We start from the raw sequence: 19,378 nt of genomic DNA on the forward strand, positions 1-19,378 counted from the left end.
TTATGATGGGGTCACGTGACCCCCTTTTGCGACCTTCTGACAAGCAAAGTCAATGTGAGGAAGCCAGATTCAATTAACACCCGTTTTACTAACTTAACAACTTAACCCCTTAACCATTGTTAAGTGATTCACTTCACAACTGTGGCAAGAAAGTTGTAAATGGGGCAAAACTTAAGTGATTCACTTAACGACTGTGGCAAGAAAGTTGTAAATGGGGGATTTATTTATTTAGCGTATGGCTGGTCACACACAGAATTAAAAGCACTTCATATTTACAAGTTAGAACAGTTAAAACAATTTTTTTTTTAAAAAAAAGAAGCAATTATAAAACCTAAGAGGAAAACAGAAATGACATTTCAGAGTTTAATGTCGAGTTTGGAGATCCAGTTAGTAGCTGCCGTTGTTACGCAGAGGAAGTCCTTAAAATCTCCTGGGTATCTTCTATTAGTGCATTCCCTCACTATATGTTGGATAGTCTGTCGGGGAGCCCCGCAATCACATTGTGCTGAAGGTGTCTTTCCCCATTTATACAGAGAATCGGCACACACCCCATGAGTCATTCTAATTCTATTGCAGACATGTCAAACACAAGGCCCGGGGGGCGGATCCGGCCCGTGAAGTGGTTTCATGTGGCCCGCGAAGCCATCCTGGAAACAGTGAGGGAACGGCCCCCACTGCCTTGGCCCTGAGACCCTCCTTCTGCCAGAGACCCTCAGATCTGTCCCACTGCTGCCCAGGCCCCCATAGGCACCCTTGATGCGAACGATGTAGAGCTGGCCACGCCCACCCAGTAGGCCATACGCACTAGCCACTCCCACCCAGTAGGCCACGCCCACCCAGGCCACACCCACCCGGCCCCCTGAGGGCAACCGCAATGCTGATGCGGCCCTCAATGAAATTGAGTTTGACACCCCTGAACTATTGTATGTCACCCATATCTGTTGGGGTAGATTAAATGGGGGAAAAACTCACTTAGCAACTATCTTGCTTTTCAATGGAAATTTTGGGCTCCTTTGTGGAGGTAAGTCGAGGACTACCCGTACGTGGAAAAATGGGGTGCTGAAAAATTTTCTGCAGCTCTGATCAATTTTAAATTTTTTATTTCAAAATATTCTTGCTTTAAAGTTGGGCGGGGATGTGGGTGAAATGCTAAAAAGCACTGAAACGAACATGAGCAATATTGATACTTGCCTGTACTTTCCAAAAAGTATCTTGCGTTCATTAACATCCTTCCTTGGGGTTTTAGTTCAAGCTGAAAAAGAAGACAGTAAAATAGAACTTTAAGTGGAAATTGGAATGCAATCAGAGTTTTTTTTTTCCTTTTAAATCAGAGGTTTCTTTTTAATAGTACACCCAGTCCAGGCTTACTATGGAAGTGGGTTTTTTTACAAATTGACAAAGGAAAGGAGGGAGGAAAGGAAAATAAAGAAGACAGAAAGAAAGAGGAAGGGAGGGGCAGAAGGAGGAAGGGAAGGATGAAGAAAGAGAAAGAAGAGAGAAAGGGAGTAAGGAAGAGAGAGGGGAGGAGTGGAGAAAGAAAGAAAGAAAGAAAGAAAGAAAGAAAGAAAGAAAGAAAGAAAGAAAGAAAGAAAGAAAGAAAGAAAGAAAGAAAGAAAGAAAAAAGGGAAGAAAGGAAGGAAGGAAGGAAGGAAGGAAGGAAGGAAGGAAGGAAGGAAGGAAGGAAGGAAGGAAGGAAGAAAAAGCAAGGAATGAATGAAGAAATAAAAGAAAGAAAGAAAGAAAGAAAGAAAGAAAGAAAGAAAGAAAGAGGGAGGGAGGGAAGAGTCAGGGAGGGAGGATAGAAGGAAAGAAATCAAATGAAAGAAGAAAAGGATGGAGGGAGGGAGGGAGGGAGGGAGGGAGGAAGGAAGGAAGAAAGAAAGAAAGAAAGAAAGAAAGAAAGAAAGAAAGAAAGAAAGAAAGAGGGAGGGAGAGAGAGAAGAGTCAGGGAGGGAGGATAGAAGGAAAGAAATCAAATGAAAAAAGAAAAGGATGGAGGGAGGGAGGGAGGGAGGGAGGGAGGGAGGAAGGAAGGAAGGAAGGAAGGAAGGAAGGAAGGAAGGAAGGAAGGAAGGAAGGAAGGAAAAAGAGGGAGGGAGGATGATGGAAGCCCAATATATGAAAGTTTTTAAAAGTTAATGCTGGTCTACGGGGTTGAAACCTACCCAAATTTCAACTTTCCCATTATTTTTCTTGCACTTTTCAGCAACAAGGTTGAGTTCCACGGTGGTCTCCGAGACCATCTCCGCACTTTTGTCCTTCACCACAACATACATGACCCGGCCTTTGCGGATGTGGGCATCGAAAGTGCTGTTCCAAGGGGGATACATTGTCGGCTTCTTCTGGACAAACACTTGACCTTTCTCTAGAATCGAATCAGTAATTCCATTTTTTTTTATACGCACGACGCCATCAAAACATACAGAACATCGCAAAACAGCAGCCAAATGCGTAACTCTGGGTCTCCACATGCCTACCACCACCACCCCTCTCTCTTTCTTTGTCTCAGGGGTGGGCAATATTCTCCACTCTCAATTTTCCTCAGTTGTTCCCAAACTTTTCCAGTTCCTCATCAACTGGAGAAAACTTCCAATACAGATAGTCCTCGATTTACGACTGGAATTGACCCCCCCCCAAATTCCATTGGTAAGCAAAACAGCTGTTAAGTTGTTTTTCCCCTATTTTCTTGCCTCGGTTGCTAAGCAAATCATTGCAGCTGTTCAGTGAGTAACACGGTTGTAAAACGAACCCAGCTTCCCCATTGACTTTGCTTGTCAGAAGGTCACAAAACGTGATCACGTGACCCCAGGACACTGCAAGCGTCATAAATATGAGTCAGTTGCCATGTATCAGAATTTTGACCACAGGAGATGCTGCAACGGTGAGTGTGAAAAACGGTCGTAAGTTATTTTTTTCCCCCAGTTCGCTTTGAACTTACAACAAGCTGGACTAGCGATAACTCAGTGCAAATTCGTAGCCTTTTCTGAAACCAAACACAGAAAATGTTTATGTTTGGGGGAAAAAAATGTAACCAAAATGTGTAAATCATCTCAAATCTGATGAATGAAACATGTCAAGTTCACAAAAAAAAAACAACCAACCAGGAACTTGATAGAAGCCAGATGTAATTATTCACCTGCCCCTAGTTCTGTGGTTACTCCTTTTAGTAAACGCCACAGGATTTTCAAATTTTCTTAGTGAGTTCTTTCATCGGCTGGAGGATGTTGTGGAGAATATGTACTGTATATGCACCCGCGTGTGCAAATTGCATTAAGTCCCCTGACCTTTCGCTGCGCGACCGAGTGTTTTTCTGCATTAACTAGAGTTATTTTTAGCCTGTTGGCCCTCTTGAATTACAATTTAACTGACTAAGCTTGGCAAGTCCATTATTTGAGAGCTTTTTCCTCAAGCAGGCTGCAGCAAAATGCAGTGACTTTATTATCAGCAAGATTGACAGGTGGTCCTCGACTTACGATCAGCATTCAGCCCAAAATTTCTGTTGAGTGGTTCACTTAACATTTTACGACTTTTTACAACTTTTCTTGCCACGGTCGTTAATTAAATTCCTGCAGTTCTTAAGTGAGTTACACGGTTCTTAAGTGAGTCTGGCTGCTCCGTTGACTTTGCTTGTCAGAAGGTCGCAAAAGGGGATCACGTGACCCCCCCAGGATACTGTCATAAATATGAGTCAGTGGCCAAGCGTCTGAATTTTGATCACGTGCTGCAGTGGTCGTAAGTCTGAAAAGTATCCTGTCATATATTTTTTTGGGTGCCATTGTAACTTCGAATGGTCACTAAAATACACAGTTGTAAGTCGAGGATTACTTGTAAACATTTCTAACACAGAAGAGGGCCTGTTTTATGTTATTCTCTACTCTGAGCAGGTTTAGTGCAAAAAAAGAAGCTGGTGGCCAGGAGGGAGTGATCACAACTGTGTCTAACCTGCAACTCACTTTTTAAAAAGTAGGTGGAGCCTTGAATTCACCACTGCAGACACCATTTTGAGCATACCTGGGGGCGGCGGTCCTGACTTGAAGCGTTAGATGTGTATGGTTGTATTTGCAGAGCTCCAATTAAAGATATTGGTTGGAGATGTGCAGAACAAGTAAAGCAGGGGGTCTTCAGACTTGGCCCTTTTATGACTGGTGGACTTCAACTCCCAGAATTCCTCAGTCAGCCATTTTGATGAAACTGCAGGCTTGGATCCATACCAGAGGTCTTCAGACTTGGCCCGTTTATGACTTGTGGACTTCAACTCCCAGAATTCCTCAGCCAGGCACACGTGCCTGGCTGAGGAATTCTGGAAGTTGAAGTCCACGAGTCATAAAAGGGCCAAGTTTGAAGACCCTGGAGTAAAGGGATGGAGAAGCAATAAAAACGGTCCCAACACAAGCTCCACCCCATTTGTGCAGCTGTGCTGGTATCGCACCCACTACAGATATTCTCCTTTATTGGTAAATGGAGACCTGATGAGTTTTTTTAAAAAAAAACACAGTTTGAGAAGTGAATAACTTTGAGCCGGAAAGGGACCAGCGTGATAAAAGATTAAATAGCCATTCTTTGTCTCTTCTTTCCTCATTGGGATTCAGAGCCTCCCTTGGGGTTAAGGTCAAAATCCAAGAGAAAATAATACCTTAAGCTATCACACTCTCCAATTTCTGACTGAAATCCAAGGGACTGCAAGACCTTCATCTCACACCCAACTGCAAAGGATGGCCAGGTGGAAAGAGGTGTTTGCTTACCGGCCTCCACTGCCTCCTTCACCATCACAGCGCAATAGGGATCGATCACGTCTCCTTGAGATGGGAGGTAGGGGCCGCTGTCATAATTGGACAGCCCAATCCTCAGGAACGGTGACATGGCAACTCTGGAGGGGGTGAGAAAGTTCTAGTTAGCGGATCGGCCGAAAAACTAAATAAGCCCATCACAAAGGCTTGGCACAACAGAGGAGGACACACCCATCAGGATAGGATTCAGCAGCCCATCTACATCTGAAAGACAAAGGCCACTCTATTGAAGACAGCAAAGTCCACATTCTGGTCAGAGTAGCAGAGCTGGAAGGGACCTTGGAGGTCTTCTAGTCCAACCCCCTGCTCAGGCAGGAGACCCTATACCAAGGGTAGGCAACCTTGGCTCTTTTATGACTCGTGGACTTCAACTCCCAGAATTCCTGAGCCGGCATGGCTCAGCATGGAGACCTCTCCATTTCTCCTCAGCATGGCTGGCTCAGGAATTCTGGGAGTTGAAGTCCACGAGTCATAAAAGAGCCAAGGTTGCCTACCCCTGCCCTATACCATTTTAGACAAATGGTTGTCCAGTCTCTTCTTAAAAACTTCCAGAGTTGGAGCATCTGCAACATCTGGAGGCAGGCTCTTCCACTGGTTAATTGTTCTAACTGTCAGGAAATTTCTCCTTAATTCTAGCTTGCTTCTGTCCTTGATTAGTCTTCATCCGTTGCTTTGTGTCCTGCCTTTTGGCGCTTTGGAGAATAGCTTGACTCCCTCTTCTTTGTGGCAACCTGAGATATCGGAAGACTGCTATCATGTCACCCCTAGTCCTTCTTTTCATTAAACTCAACATACTAATTAATGAAAAGACATACTAGACATACAGAGAGGGCCACTGATTTGAAAGAGGGGTCAAAGAGGCTGTCCACGTCAAAACTGAATAGCCCTCTCTCAACGGGGAGGGGGGGAATATGACATCACCTATCTCCAATCTCCAATGCAGTCCTTGTTCTGTACCAGCCTGCTACCGGCCCTGCAGAAAAGGCAGGGACAACCCCTTTTACAAGAAGGCAAGAGGCTGGAATTAAGCCTGCCAAATTTATGAATACAAAAACAAACAGAACAAGACACAAACCAAGAAACAGGAGCTTTTCAAGCGGTTGCCTTCAGCAAACCAGCCCTCCCACGCATTCCCCTTTTATACAGCTCAGGGCATGGCTTCTCTCTGCCTCCTTCCGAGGTGCCCCATTGCCTTCCTCTGTTTACTCCTGATTGACTGCCTCCTGCGTCGGGCATCCTTGAACAGGGCCAGCTGTGGGTCATCTTCATCCATGCTGTCAGGCTCACACAGCTGGGTCTCCGTCGTGACCAGGTGGGAGGGGCCTGGCTGAGGGCTCTGCGGAGCCTCAAGGCCATCATCAGCAAGCTCTTCAACACCCCCCTCCTCCTCCTCTGAGTCGTCCGACCCAACTGCCGAACCCACAGGCTGACCCTGAATCACAACAGTCCTTTCAAAAGTCCCAAATAGGTCCCTCGCCTATTTGCCCTCTGATTCAGGTGACACGGAGAGTAGAGGTAAACCTCGAAGTGACTTCCACAACTCTCCGAGAGCTAAGAGCCAACCTTCAGAGTACTAACAACCAGATGACTTCAAGGAATATAAATCCTTCCGTTCCCCAACAGTCAGTTAGAACTGAAGAAGCTTCTTGGGTGAGAAGCGAAACGTCTTCCAAGGCCTTTTGAAAAAAACACCTTCGGGACAACCGTGACCCAGGTGACTGAGAATCTCCATAGACATTGGTCTAAAAACCACTGGAGTTTTATCGGCCACCAGCAGCACAAACACACAACACAGTTGCCGCTTATCCATGCCCACAGCATTTCCCCTTTTTAAGCTTCCCAACAAGCTGACTTAGCAAAAGTTGGCCAGCCAGCTGCTTCTAAAATGCCCTGACAAGTCTGAGTTTCTGGCTTGGATTGCACCAGTTGAAAAAGACCCTCCAGAGCCAGGAGAAAATATCTGACAGCTGGCACAACCTTGTCTTAAAGGGCGTGAAATGAACAGTTGGGTGTTGCAACTAGGGACAAAAAAGCATATCCTTAGGAAACCCTGCAGAATTTTAACATTGAAGGACAAGGAGAAAAGACCTGTGTTACATATACTGAATTTAAGGGACGTTCCAGAAGTCACTTTTGTTCTTAAACATGAATTTGTCAGTGGTTCAGTAAGAAGTTTACGGACCGTGTGATATTAGCTCATTCGTGTGTTGCAAGAAAAATCTGGTTCTGTTCCAAGCCAGGAGAAAGACGCTGTAGAAATGAACGGAAGGAAGGCTGCGTTTCAGAATGCAGATCTCTTATTTATTGGGTAGCCAGAAACTAAAGTGACAGCAGCATGTATCTGGGGTGGCTGACAAAATGGAGCTGAGAGTAGGTGGGCTTCTAGGCATCTTTTGGGGCTTTGAGATTGGGATGCCTGCTTGTTGTGAAATGTATAACAACAACAACAAACAAAATAATAATAATAATAAAGTTGGAAGGGACCTTGGAGGTCATGTAGTCCAACCCCCTGCTCAGGCAGGAAACCCTATAGCATTTCAGACAAATAGCTGTCCAGTCTCTTCTTAAAGACTTCCAGTGTTACAGCATTCACAACTTCTGGAGGCAGGCTGTTCCACTGGTTAATTGTGTTCACTGTCAGGAAATTTCTCCTTAATTCTAGCTTGCTTCTCTCCTTGACTAGTTTCCATCCGTTGCTTCTTGTCCTGCTTTCAGGTGCTTTGGAAAATAGCTTGACTGCCTCTTCTTTGGGGCAGCCCCTGAGATATTGGAAGACTGCTATCATGTCCCCCCTCGTCCTTCTCTTCATTAAACTAGACATACCCAATTCCAGCAACCGTTCCCTATATGTTTTAGCCTTGAGTCCCCCAATCATCTTTGTTGCTCTTCTCTGGACTCTTTCTAGAGTCTCGACATCTTTTTTACATCGTGGTGACCAAAACTAGATGCTGCATTTCAGGTGTGGCCTTACCAAAGCCTTGTAAAGTGGTATCAACACTTCACGCCCTGTCCTTGGAGCTGGGTAGGGGAAATACTGTATACATTTTAGGAGTCTTTGTTAATCCCATCAACCCCAGCCTTCTGTGGGAGCTGAGGCTGAAGGCGTTTTGCTTATGAATAAGGTGGCCCCAGTCTTTCTGAATGGGATTATCAAATCTGCATTCCTAAAGACTTCAGGCTTCTGCCTGAGGCTGATTTTCCCATAGCAGGAATAATTGGGCTGCTTTCTGCCTTTAAGAACCTGTGTTTCCTCTTCTTCTTTAGGAGAAGCATAATATTCTATCTGGCTTAAAAAGAGATAGACCTTGGAGTCCTAGTGGACGATCACTTAACCATGAGCCAGCAGTGTGCCTGTGCAGCAGCCGCCAAAAAGGCTAATACAATCCAGGGTTGTAGAAACAGGGGCATAGAATCAAGATCACAGGAAGTACTAGTAGTGCTTAATAAAACCCTAGTAAGACCACATCTGGAAAACTTCAGCCAATTTTGGTCACCACATCACAAAAAAGATGTTGAGAGTTTGGAAAAAAATCTATCTTTAGATATCTATCTAAAATGTCTGTCTGTCTGTCTGTCTGTCTGTCTATCATCTATCTATCTATCTATCTATCTATCTATCTATCTATCTATCTATCTATCTATCTATCTATCATCTATCTATCTATCTATCTATCTATCATCTATCTATCTATCTATCATCTATCATCTTCAATCAATTTAATCAGAATAGGGCTGGAAGGGACCTTGGAGGTCATCTAGTCCAACCCCCTGCTCAAGCAGGAAACCCTATACCATTTCAGACAAGTGGCTGTCCAGTCTCTTCTTAAAAATCTACAATTTCTGAAGGCAAGCCATTCCACCGGTTTATTGAGAATTTTAATTTTAATTTTAACTGGGGTTTTATTTATTCAGGGATGGATATAATTTTTAAAAATTTGTTTTTAACTTTTGTATTTTTGTTTTTAATCACCCTGTAATCCGCCCTGAGTCCTTCGGGAAAGGGCGGTATATAAATGTAATAAAATAAATAAATAAATAAATAAATAAATAAATAAATAAATAAATAAATAAATATTGTTCTCGGCTGTCGGAAAACGTCTTCTTAATTCTAGGATTTCCCCCCCCCCCTGCTTGTTATTAAATAAGTGGGGCTTAGCCATATTTAGTGACCCAAGGCTGTTTTTCTAGAGGAAAAAAATCGTGAGCATCTGTCTCCCAGTCATCGTCAGGTGATTGATTGCAAAAGGGGATCGCCTGACCCCAGGAAGCCACAACCGTCAAAAATAGGAACCAATTGCCAAGCTTTTCATCACGTCCCCATGGGGAATGCTGCAACGGTCGCAAGTGTGAAAAATAATCATGAATCACAACTTCTGGAGGCAGGTTGTTCCACTGATTAACAGTTAGAACAATTAACCAGTGGAACAACCTGCCTCCAGAAGTTGTGGAAGTTCCAACACTGGAAGTTTTTAACAAGAGACTGGACAACCATTTGTCCGAAATGGTATACGGTTTCCTGCCTGAGCAGGGGGTTGGACTAGAAGACCTCCAGGGTCCCTTCCAGCTCCTATTCTATTCTATTCTATGCCTCCAAGGTCCCTTCCTACTCTATTATTATTATCTTTTATTCATTAAACATGAACCTCAGTCAACTGAACATTCAGATTGGCTGGCGCTGATGGTTGACATGGGTTGCTGCCAGCATCCTAGGTATCAACCAGGTATCTCCTTAAAATGTAAGATGTTTTGAGTAGTGAAGTATTATTATTATTATTATTATTATTATTATTATTATTATTATTATTATTATTATTATTATTATTTAGAGAACCTCAGTCAACTGAACACTCAAATTGACTGGCACTAATGGTTGGCACGGGCTGCTGCCAGCATCCTAGGTATCAACCAGGTCTCTCCTTAAAATGTAAGATGTTCCGAGTAGCGCAGTTTTTTGTAACATTGCTGGAGTTACTGCAGGAAGCTGCAGTTTCTTGATGTATTTTGCAAAATTTGGGGACATAGTTCTCAGTGCCCCGATGACAATGGGTATCACTGTTACACATTTCATCCATAATCGCGCAGTTTCGATGGCCAGGTCGCAGTATTTCGTAATTTTCCCCAGTTCTTTTTCTTCGACTCTGGCATCTCCTGGTACAGCGGTATCAATCAGCTGTACGCTTCGGTTCTCTACGACTGCGAGATCTGGCCTGTTGTGTTCCAAATGGCGATCTGTCTGTATTCGGAAGTCCCACAAGATCTTCACCCTCTCATTCTCGACAACTTTTTCCACCCTACGTTCCCACGACTTTTCGGACACAGGCAAGTCGTATTTTTTACACAATGCCCAGTTACTACTACTACTACTACTACTACTACTACTATTAATCATTATTTCAAACAGTCATTAAGTCAAGGGCTACCTGTATAATGACAAGCATATCCCCCACCCCCATGTCCTCTTGGCACTTAAGGCTTATAGAACAAGAATGGAAAAAACCCTCAGCATTTTCAGATCTCAACACCTTCTCTCTTTCTCTCTCTCTGTTTCTCTCTCTCTCTCTCTCTCTCTTTTTAACAAGAGAGCATAGAAATCTTAGTGCCAGCACTTTCTGTGAAAAATAATCTGTACCTCCTATAATTAAAAAGCAGCTTTAACTAAGGCCAGTGTCTCTGGTTTCGGACACCGGATCTCATTTTCACACCTTGGGAGTAGGTGCTGCTGGAACAACTGAAAGGGCTGGAAAACCCTCAGTGTCGTTTCTTTAAGAGCCCTCTCTTTCGAAACTGGGCTAGTTTTAACCACCTTTCTTCTGCCAACAAGCTAGGTTTCGTAGAAGTCTATGAACTAGACCATTTTTCCCAGAGTCCTGCAGCCCTGGGGGCCCATCTGTTGGCTCCCTAATGTCACAATAAATGTATAGGGCAGGGTTCTTCCAACTTGGCCCTTTGATGACTTGTGGACTTCAGCTCCCAGAATTCCTCAGCCAGCGTGCCTGGCTGAGGAATTCTGGGAGTTGAAGTCCAAAAGTCATCAAAGGGCCAAGTTGGAAGACCCCCTGGTATAGGGTATCACTGTTTTTCAACCTTGTCACCTTTAAGGTGGGTGGACTTCAACTCCCAGGCTGGCTGGCTGGGGAATTCTGGGAGTTGAAGTCCACCCACCTTAAAGGCGACAGGGTTGGGAAACACCGGCGTAGGTGGCAGTCCTTTTGTGTGGAAACATTTGCAACTGAAAACTGGGATAAATGCGTGGGTGCAAAGAGGAATCGTAGAGACTTCTATTTGGGAATTCTAGTTCTCTTAGGGGGCGTGGGAAAGTGGATTGTAATGGGGGTGGGCAGCCCCTTTTGAAAACACACAAAAGCCCAGGAAATGCCTTCTCTTTCTTCATGTGGAAACTTTTCAGGCGCCTACGCTCTGTCTTCTCTTCTCCAGACTGAGCATCCTGGTTCCCTCCACGCCCCTCCCCCCTCCCCCTTGTATGACTTCTGGTTTTCATACGCCTGATCAGCCCTGCTGGGATGCTCTGGACTTGTTCCAAGTTTCAGAACTGAAAGTCTACTCTGCCTCTTCATTCAAGAAAGTAAAGACTCATGCAGTTTATCTTCTTTCTTTCTTTCTTTCTTTCTTTCTTTCTTTCTTTCTTTCTTTCTTTCTTTCTTTCTTTCTTTCTTTCTTTTCTTTTTTCTTTCTCTCTGTTTCTTTCTTCTATCGCTTCCTTCCTCCATTCTTCCTCTGGCTCCTTCCTTCCCTCTCTATTTCTCACTTCCTTCCTTTGATTTTGATTGCTTCTTCCTTCCTTCCTTCCTTTCCTCCCTCCCTCTCTCCTCTCTCCCTCCCTCCATTTCTCTTTCTTTCTTTCCTTCCCTCTCTGGTCCCTCTTTCTCTGTCTCTCTCTCTCCTTCTTTTTGTCTCCTCCCTTTCTCTCCTCTCTTCCTTTCTTCTGTCCTTCATTCCCTCCCTCCATCTGTTCCCTCTTCTCCTTCCTTCCTTCCTTCCTTCCTTCCTTCCTTCCTTCCTTCCTTCCTTCCTTCCTTCTCTTTCTGGTCCCTCTTTCTCTCTCTCTCTCTTCCACTTTCTCTCCTCCATTCCTTTCTTCTGTCCTTTTTTACCTCCCTCCCTCTGTTCCTTCCTTCCTTCCTTCCTTCCTTCCTTCCTTCCTTCCTTCCTCCCTCCCTCCCTCCCTCCCTCCCTCCCTACTTCCTTCCTTCCTCCCTCCCTCCCTCCCTCCCTCTGAACAGTTCAGCATTATTCTGAAATAGTACCCACCTACATTATGATCATACATATAGACATGAAACTGGATGATTGGGTCTGCTAATTTGGTATCCCCCACAGCTGGTGTTTGGCTGGGGATTATGGGAAGGCATTCAACACATTTGGAAGCCGCAAGGCTGGATAATCCTGGTCTGTTTTGGCAGAGGATTGTAAACAAGCATCTTTCCTTCCTTGGGAATTCTGGCAGGTGCAAATGGAAAAGCTTACTCAAACATTATGCCCTAACAATTATGGGTCCTGAAACATTTTGTACTACCTTTAAAAAAAAACAACGCATCACCAACACGCTACCCACTAAAGGACCCCACAGTCCTCCTCCTCCTCTCGACAAACCCCACACCCTTCTAGCACTGATGATGTTACCTAGTTGGGTCGTGAAATGACTGCAAGAATACCGCCAAGCTCAGAGAGCAACAAGGACCACAGATTCATCATTCCTCCTCAAGTCTGCCTCCCTTCTAGCACTGATGATGTTACCTAGTTGGGTCATGAAATATCTGCAAGAAAACCACCAAGCTCAGAGAGCACCAAGGACCCCACATTCCTCCTCCTCCTCCTCCTCTTTTCTGCAAGCCCCACTCCCTTCTACCACATGATACTACCTAGTTGGGTCATGAAATGTCTGCAAAAAACCCAAGAAAGCTCAGAGACCACCAAGGACCCCACAATTCAAACCGAGCTGCCAATAATCTCTTCTACTGGGAGATGCTTCAATTTGGATTCCATACTCAGCAGGGGATATATATATATATATTCACATATTTTCCTTTTTCAATTACATTTTGATAGCGATATTTTACCATACTGATAATGATAACTTTATTGTCACTTTGAATGTACACCAATCGGCATACATCAAAATGAAATTTTGTTGCATACAGCTCTCAAAGGGTCGCCATCTCCAATATACCGGTATACTCCTTGTTCGTGGCCCGCTCAAATTTCACATTGTCCATTTTAGTCTCTAGGGAGTGAACGATGGCAAACAGGACAGATGGAAATGGGGCTCCATGTGGATTAGCCCTCAAATTCGCTTGTATTCTGACAACCTCGCCTTCTTTCCTTTTTCTGATGCTGACTCTTCCACCTTTTCCTTAAAGAGGCCTTGCTTCTTTTCGCCCCTGGAGCACGCTGCCGCCGCCACCAACTCCTCCAAAAGCCTCTCTCTCTTCCTCTGGGCCTGCCGACAGCCTCATCCAGTTCCTTCGCTCCATAAGCTCCAGGTCCTCTCCTCCTCTGCCTCCTCTGGAAACAGCCCTGATTTGCAATACAATCCATCACTGGGCCAGCAGTCAGATCTTGCTGCTGGTAGAACAAATTCAAACAGCGCCAACGACTTTTAATGGTCTCACCAACAGTTCCAAAACAACTAGAAACTCGCCAGGCCAGCAAAGATTGTCGGTTGTATGTCGTATGTTACCTTAGTTCCACCATGTTGCTCAAACACATTAAAATTTCCTGATCATGTGGCCTATAGCCCTTACTATTCCTCCCAAAACTATTTGCCTTCAAGAGCCAATGCAGCCGCAGCCATTCCAGGCGCCGCCATCTTAGATCTTATCGAGCTACTACTACTACGACTAATAGTAATGGTGCAAAGAATGATTGAACTGGCTGGTATTTTGAGCAGAGTTTTTTTTTTACTACCCCGTCGGTTACGCCTATACTTTTTCAAAAAACAGAGAACGAACGGCTGGCAGCAGAAACATTTCTTTCTCGTGTTTCATTTAAACAGTTCGATTTCCTGGAACGTGTCTTCCTTTGACAAGGGTTTCCTGGCCCAACCACTTCCACACACTCAGTCGGGTCTTCGTTTCAGCAACGAGGCCTCCCAATTCACAAGACTGCCCAAGACCGAATGAGCAGAAGAGAAAATTTCTGCTGCTAAGCGAAACTTTTGTTAAGCGAATTTGGCCTCGTTGTACGATGTTTCTTGCCGCAGTGGTTTAAGTGAATCTCCTGCAATTGACACGGGTGTCAACGCTGTGACAAACAGAAACGAAGCCATTTTTCGTTTTTGTCTTCATCACCACATATTAGTTTAGAGATTTTTTTAGCTAGAGGAAGAAGGGTGTGTGTGGGGGGGGAAGGTGTAGTTTTCGGTTAGCTAAAACAACTTCTGTGTGTGAGAATCAAGGTCAACGCGGATAACATTTTGGCGGGCAAAAGTGCTGGGAGGAGAGCCCACGATTTGAAACAGTTGGTGAATGTGATTGATGACAGCAATTTGGGATGGGAATTGCAACTTGCAACTTTGCAGACTGAGGGAGGGAAAATTAGTTTTGGGTTCGCCTTTGTACGTGCCAATCTCTTGTTTCCTAAATAAAATATTCTTTAAGGAAGAAAGCCTTGCCTTGAAGTTCTTTTAAACGGTTTCATCTATCGGAACCGTGACAGGAATTGCGAATTGAAGTCCACAAGTCTTTAAAGTTGCCAAGTTTAAAGACCCTTGCACTAAAGGAACTGTCGCAAGTTGAGGACTATCTGTAATTCAATTTATTAACTTTATTTATTTATTTATATCCAGGTTTTATTATTTTTCACAAATAACTCAGGGCAGTAAACATATCCAACACAGCTCCCTCCTTCCAGCTGTATTCTATTCTCCTCCCATTTATCCCATAACAACAATCCTCTGAGAGAGAGAGAGAGAGAAAGGCAGACAGACAAACAGATACTGGCCCAATGTCACCCAGCCGGCTTTCATACCCAAGGTAGGACTAGAACTCACAGTCTCCTGGTGATTGGCCCAAAGTCACCCAGCCGGCTTTCAGGCCTAAGGCAGGACTAGAACTCATAGTCTCCTGGTGATTGGCCCAAAGTCACACAGCCATCTTTCAGGCCTAAGGTGGAACTAGAACTCACAGTCTCCTGGTGATTGGCGGAAAGTCACCCTTTCCCATGCTGAGGGGAAAGGGAGAAGTTTCCAAGCCGAGCCATGCTGGCTCAGGGATTCTGGGAGTTGAAGTCCATGAGTCATAAAAGAGCCAAGGTTGCCTACCCCTGGTTTAGCTTAATGAAGAGAAGGACGAGGGGTGATATGATAGCAGGGTTCCAGTATCTCAGGGGCTGCCCCAAAGAAGAGGGAGTCAAGGTATTCTCCAAAGCACCTGAAGGCAGGACAAGAAGCAATGGATGGAAACTAATCAAGGAGAGAAGCAACCTGGAACGAAGGAGGAATTTCCTGACAGTTAGAACTATTAGCCAGTGGAACAACCTGCCTCCAGAAGTTGTGGGTGCTCCAACACTGGAGGTTTTTAAGAAGAGATCAGACAACCATTTGTCTCAAACTGGCTCTTTCATGTTTGCTGAATACCATTTTTTACGACCATTTGCCATTTACCATTTGCCTGCTTCATCACACTCTCAGATTCAACAAAGACACACTTTCCACGTCTGTCAGATCCCTTCCCTACCACCAACTGCCTTCGTGGGCAATATTCACTTTCTCTGATTACATTTCCCTCGGCCACATTTGATACGGTTGCATGTCTGCCGGTTAAACATCTAGCAGAGACCCAATTGGTTTGCACGGCCCTGATATCGCAGCAAAATTGCATGCATGCAGAGCCCCTAACGGTGGATTCCCAGTTGCAACGGGGAAATATGTACTCCAAAGAAAATTTCCCCTTCCCCCAGGGATGGAGGGCCCTAAACTCCAAAATTTCCCAAATTCCAGCATTAAGCCATCTTTATCCAGATTTTACCTCTCTGCCAGACCAGCTGAAACCAACTCTTTTGTAATTTTAATCCTGCAACAGTGGAGAAATGCTTTTTTCTACTTTGAGAAACCCTTCAGCCACTCAATTATTTGAAAGGGAGGATTTTGTCTGCTCACCCCACCCCCACCCCCACCTTCCAAGCCCTGAAGCCGAGTTTTTCCCTTCTGATTTTTGCAACCACGCTCTTCATTCAGCACGCAGAACCGGATGCAGAATTCTGTAGGAAGAGTATAATAATAATAATAATAATAATAATAATAATAATAATAATAATAATAATAATAATAATAATAATAATAATAATAATAATAATAATAATAATAATAATAATAATAATTTTATTTATATACCGCCCTTCTCCCGAAGGACTCAGGGCGGTGAACAGAGTAGCATGAGATGCGATGCAACGCAACACAATGCAATATTTATTTGAGTTATGCAGCTGTCCTCTCCAAATTGCACCACTTTGGGATGGTGCACCATTAAAAAAAAAAGGAACAGAAATAAAGCTATGCAAAATTTATCCCGGAAATTTTGCCAAGCCTATTCAAGAAAGGAAAGCATCAAACTGGACGGGATCACAAATTTTCCCTGGGACAAGGCCTGAAGGAATAGCCAGCTTATTTATTTATTTGTAAAATTTATTGGCTGTCCATTTTGCCACAGGGTGACAGTTCTTGGGGCTTTACAAAAATGAGGACAGGTTGGGGTCCATAGAGCAGATATAATGACAGAGATGGGCTGTTAATTGAATCCCACAGTAGGACACGTTCAAAGTGCCAGTCATTTGTGGCAATTTGGAAAATGAGAGGATATCAATTGCCTCAGATAAAGAAAATTAGGAAATAAGTTACAAGTTCCCAAAGGGATTGAGATGGGAGATCTTAAACTGCTTCCTTTGAAAACCGATTTTTCTGCTCCCTGTGTTGAAGGAAAAGTCTTCATCATGGTGCAGTCCAAGCCGGGAATAAACAACATGGAGACTGCTTTTAGAAAAAAGCTTGTAGTTTATTGAAGAGGAGAGCCAGACAGAAAGATGGCTCTGAAAAAAAAAAAGTGACCACATGGAGCACAGCGGTGGGCTTTTATACCTTCTGGGGCTTTTGAGGTGATACCCTGTTCCTGTTTGAGGCCTTGTATTTCCTGTGTCATGCACTTTGACCTGAGTCTGAGTGTGCCCTTTCGGTATTGGTGCGTTAATCCTATTATGTTTCCTGTCCTTAGAATTTGGGTGGTGGTGGGGGGGTTTATGTAGATTTTAGGTCTCTTTGACTTCCTAATCTCTTCAGTTCCTAGCTGGAAGGCTCCAACCCTCCTGAATGGGTTATTATTATATCTGCATTTCTAAAAGCTGGCTTCTGCCTAGGCTTCTTACCCAAAATAAATCTATTTCTTCCTCAAAAGCCTGTCGTAATAGCTTCTGATTCGGATTGTTTTCCGATGTCCCAATAACGTCGAATTTTTTTTTTTTGCTGTTCCAAAAACTGGGGGCACCCCCCCCCCAAGAGCTCTTAAAAGAAGGAACTTGGAGAAAATCCTCTTTTCTTGATTTAATTGGGTAGGAGAAAGAATAAGGGGATCAGCAGTAATGCAAATATCCGGGTCCTGTGTTACAAACATCGGTAACCAGTATTCAATATCCAAATTCATCTAAAAAAATACAGAATGGTATTTTGCGACCGCGTTCACACGTGCTTAACCTGAAATGCAGGTTAACAGGACACTTATGGCCATTCACATGAGCTGCTGTGCCCAAGGAAACACACCCTATAAGACAGAGGTCCACAACCGTTTGGGCACCAGGGACTGGTTCCGTGGAGAGAGGTTTTTCCGCGGACCGGAGGATGCGTGGTTTTGTGTGCTGCCTGCATCCTGCGGATGGGGCTTTGCTTGTTTCTACGGACCAGTTCCTGGCATGCTGTGGCCCGGTACCGGTCCACAGACCGGGGGTTGGGGACCCCTGCTATAAGGGGTGAAACACACCATAAGGGATGAGTGTGATGGTGCGGTCCAGGCAAATTTCAAAAGAAAACCACAGCATGTTCACTTACATCACATAGATACCCTGGCTAAGCCATTCAATCATGGCTAGTCTTGTTTAACGTGTGAACGCAGCCTAGATCAGGCATCTTGGCATTGGTCCCCAATTGCTAATCTCTTCATTCTCAATCAATCAGAAGAGAGCTGGGAGGGGCCTTGAAGGCCTTCTAGTCCAGCCCCCTGGAGATCATTAAGGAAATGATTAAGGGACCATTAAGCCTTGAGCAGCCATCCCATTCATCCATTTCTTGAAAAATCAACATTTATAAAGAACCAAAGATGATGAAGAACAGGACTCATTTCCTTCGTCTTACTCCAAGCTCCTGTCTCTCTTACAACGAGGACCCTGACAAAACTTCCCAGCCTGAACCATCATGCAAGGATGGTGGCCAACTTCCCAGAACCTGGGGGAAGCACCGAAAACGGCAGCTTCCACCCTTCATAATAATAGTAAAGTTGGAAGGAACCTTGAAGGTCATCTAGCCCAACCCCCTGCTCAGGCAGGAAACCCTATACCTATACCTTGAGGCAGCTAAAAAAATCATCACAGTGATCAAGTCTCTGGTGTAAAAAGCACCAGTAGCCCAGGCTGATTCAAAAGCTGGCAGGACGCATCCATGAGCACTAATTAGCAGTCAGGAGACAGGATGAGACATCTTTAATTTCACAACAGATGGACAGACTTCCCCACCGTTTCAACTGGGAAACTGGGACCGTCCTAGGCCAAGCCAAGTCTAAAAACGCCAGGGAATTTCTAGAAGCCGGGCACTTTGACAAACTAGCTATCAATAGACACATAGAGGCAAACAATATCTACACGTTATGCGAAAGAGGCAATCAGCAAGCCAAAAACGAAACAGAAAGACCCAAACACCTCCCCACCACCAACCAGCAGCCAGATAAACCTAGATTAACACCAAGATTAACATCAGACCAACAGTCAAGGAGTAAACCATACCCCAATCAAGGAATTGCCAACCAAGCCGACAGGAAACAGCCCAACCAAAGAAACCCCAAGCCCTGATGATGTTACCTAGTTTGGTCATGAAACGTCTGCAAGAAAGCAACCAAGCTCAGAGAGCATCAAGGACCCTTGATTTAAAAGCCGGCAATCCTTCCTCTGGGCATCAATCAAGTCATGCAGGGCTGGATCAGATCCAGGCAGCCCTGCTAAACAAGGCAAAGCTAATTCCGCCTGATTCTAACCTGGTTTGCGATGGGAGAGATTGCTCCTCCCAACCCCCAGCTCCTATGTTTTTCTTTCCTTTTCCTCTTTCTTTCTTTCTTTCTTTCTTTCTTTCTTTCTTTCTTTCTTTCTATCTTTCTTTCTTTCTTTCTTTCTTTCTTTCTTTCTTTCTTTCTTTCTTTCTTTCTTTCTTCTTTCCCTTTCTTTCTTCTCTCTTTTTTCTCTTTCTTTCCCTTCCTTCTTTCTTTCCTTCTTTCTTTCTTGCCCTTCCTTCCTTCCTTCCTTCTTTCCTTCCTTTCTTCTCTCTTCCTTCCCTCCCCTCCCTCCTCCCTCCTCCCTCCTTCTTCTTCTTTCTTTCTTTCTTT

The 19,378-nt window shown here is 44.3% G+C and overlaps 1 protein-coding gene across 1 annotated transcript in view; it reads right to left on the reverse strand.

Moving 5' to 3' along the window:
• PRKCQ (protein kinase C theta) overlaps positions 1-19,378 on the reverse strand; it is a 50,714-nt gene that overhangs the window by 29,729 nt on the left and 1,607 nt on the right. The window contains exons 2-4 of the mRNA XM_081346853.1: positions 4,743-4,867; positions 2,166-2,365; positions 1,192-1,252 (exon numbers count right to left, since the gene is read on the reverse strand). Of these exons, the coding sequence (XP_081202979.1) occupies positions 1,192-1,252; positions 2,166-2,365; positions 4,743-4,860 (379 nt within the window). The 5' untranslated portion in view covers positions 4,861-4,867. The remainder of the gene's footprint in view (positions 1-1,191; positions 1,253-2,165; positions 2,366-4,742; positions 4,868-19,378) is intronic.

This window comes from Vipera berus (assembly GCF_964194415.1).
Source record: "Vipera berus genome assembly, contig: HAP1_SCAFFOLD_95, whole genome shotgun sequence".
NCBI classification, from domain to species: domain Eukaryota; kingdom Metazoa; phylum Chordata; class Lepidosauria; order Squamata; family Viperidae; genus Vipera; species Vipera berus.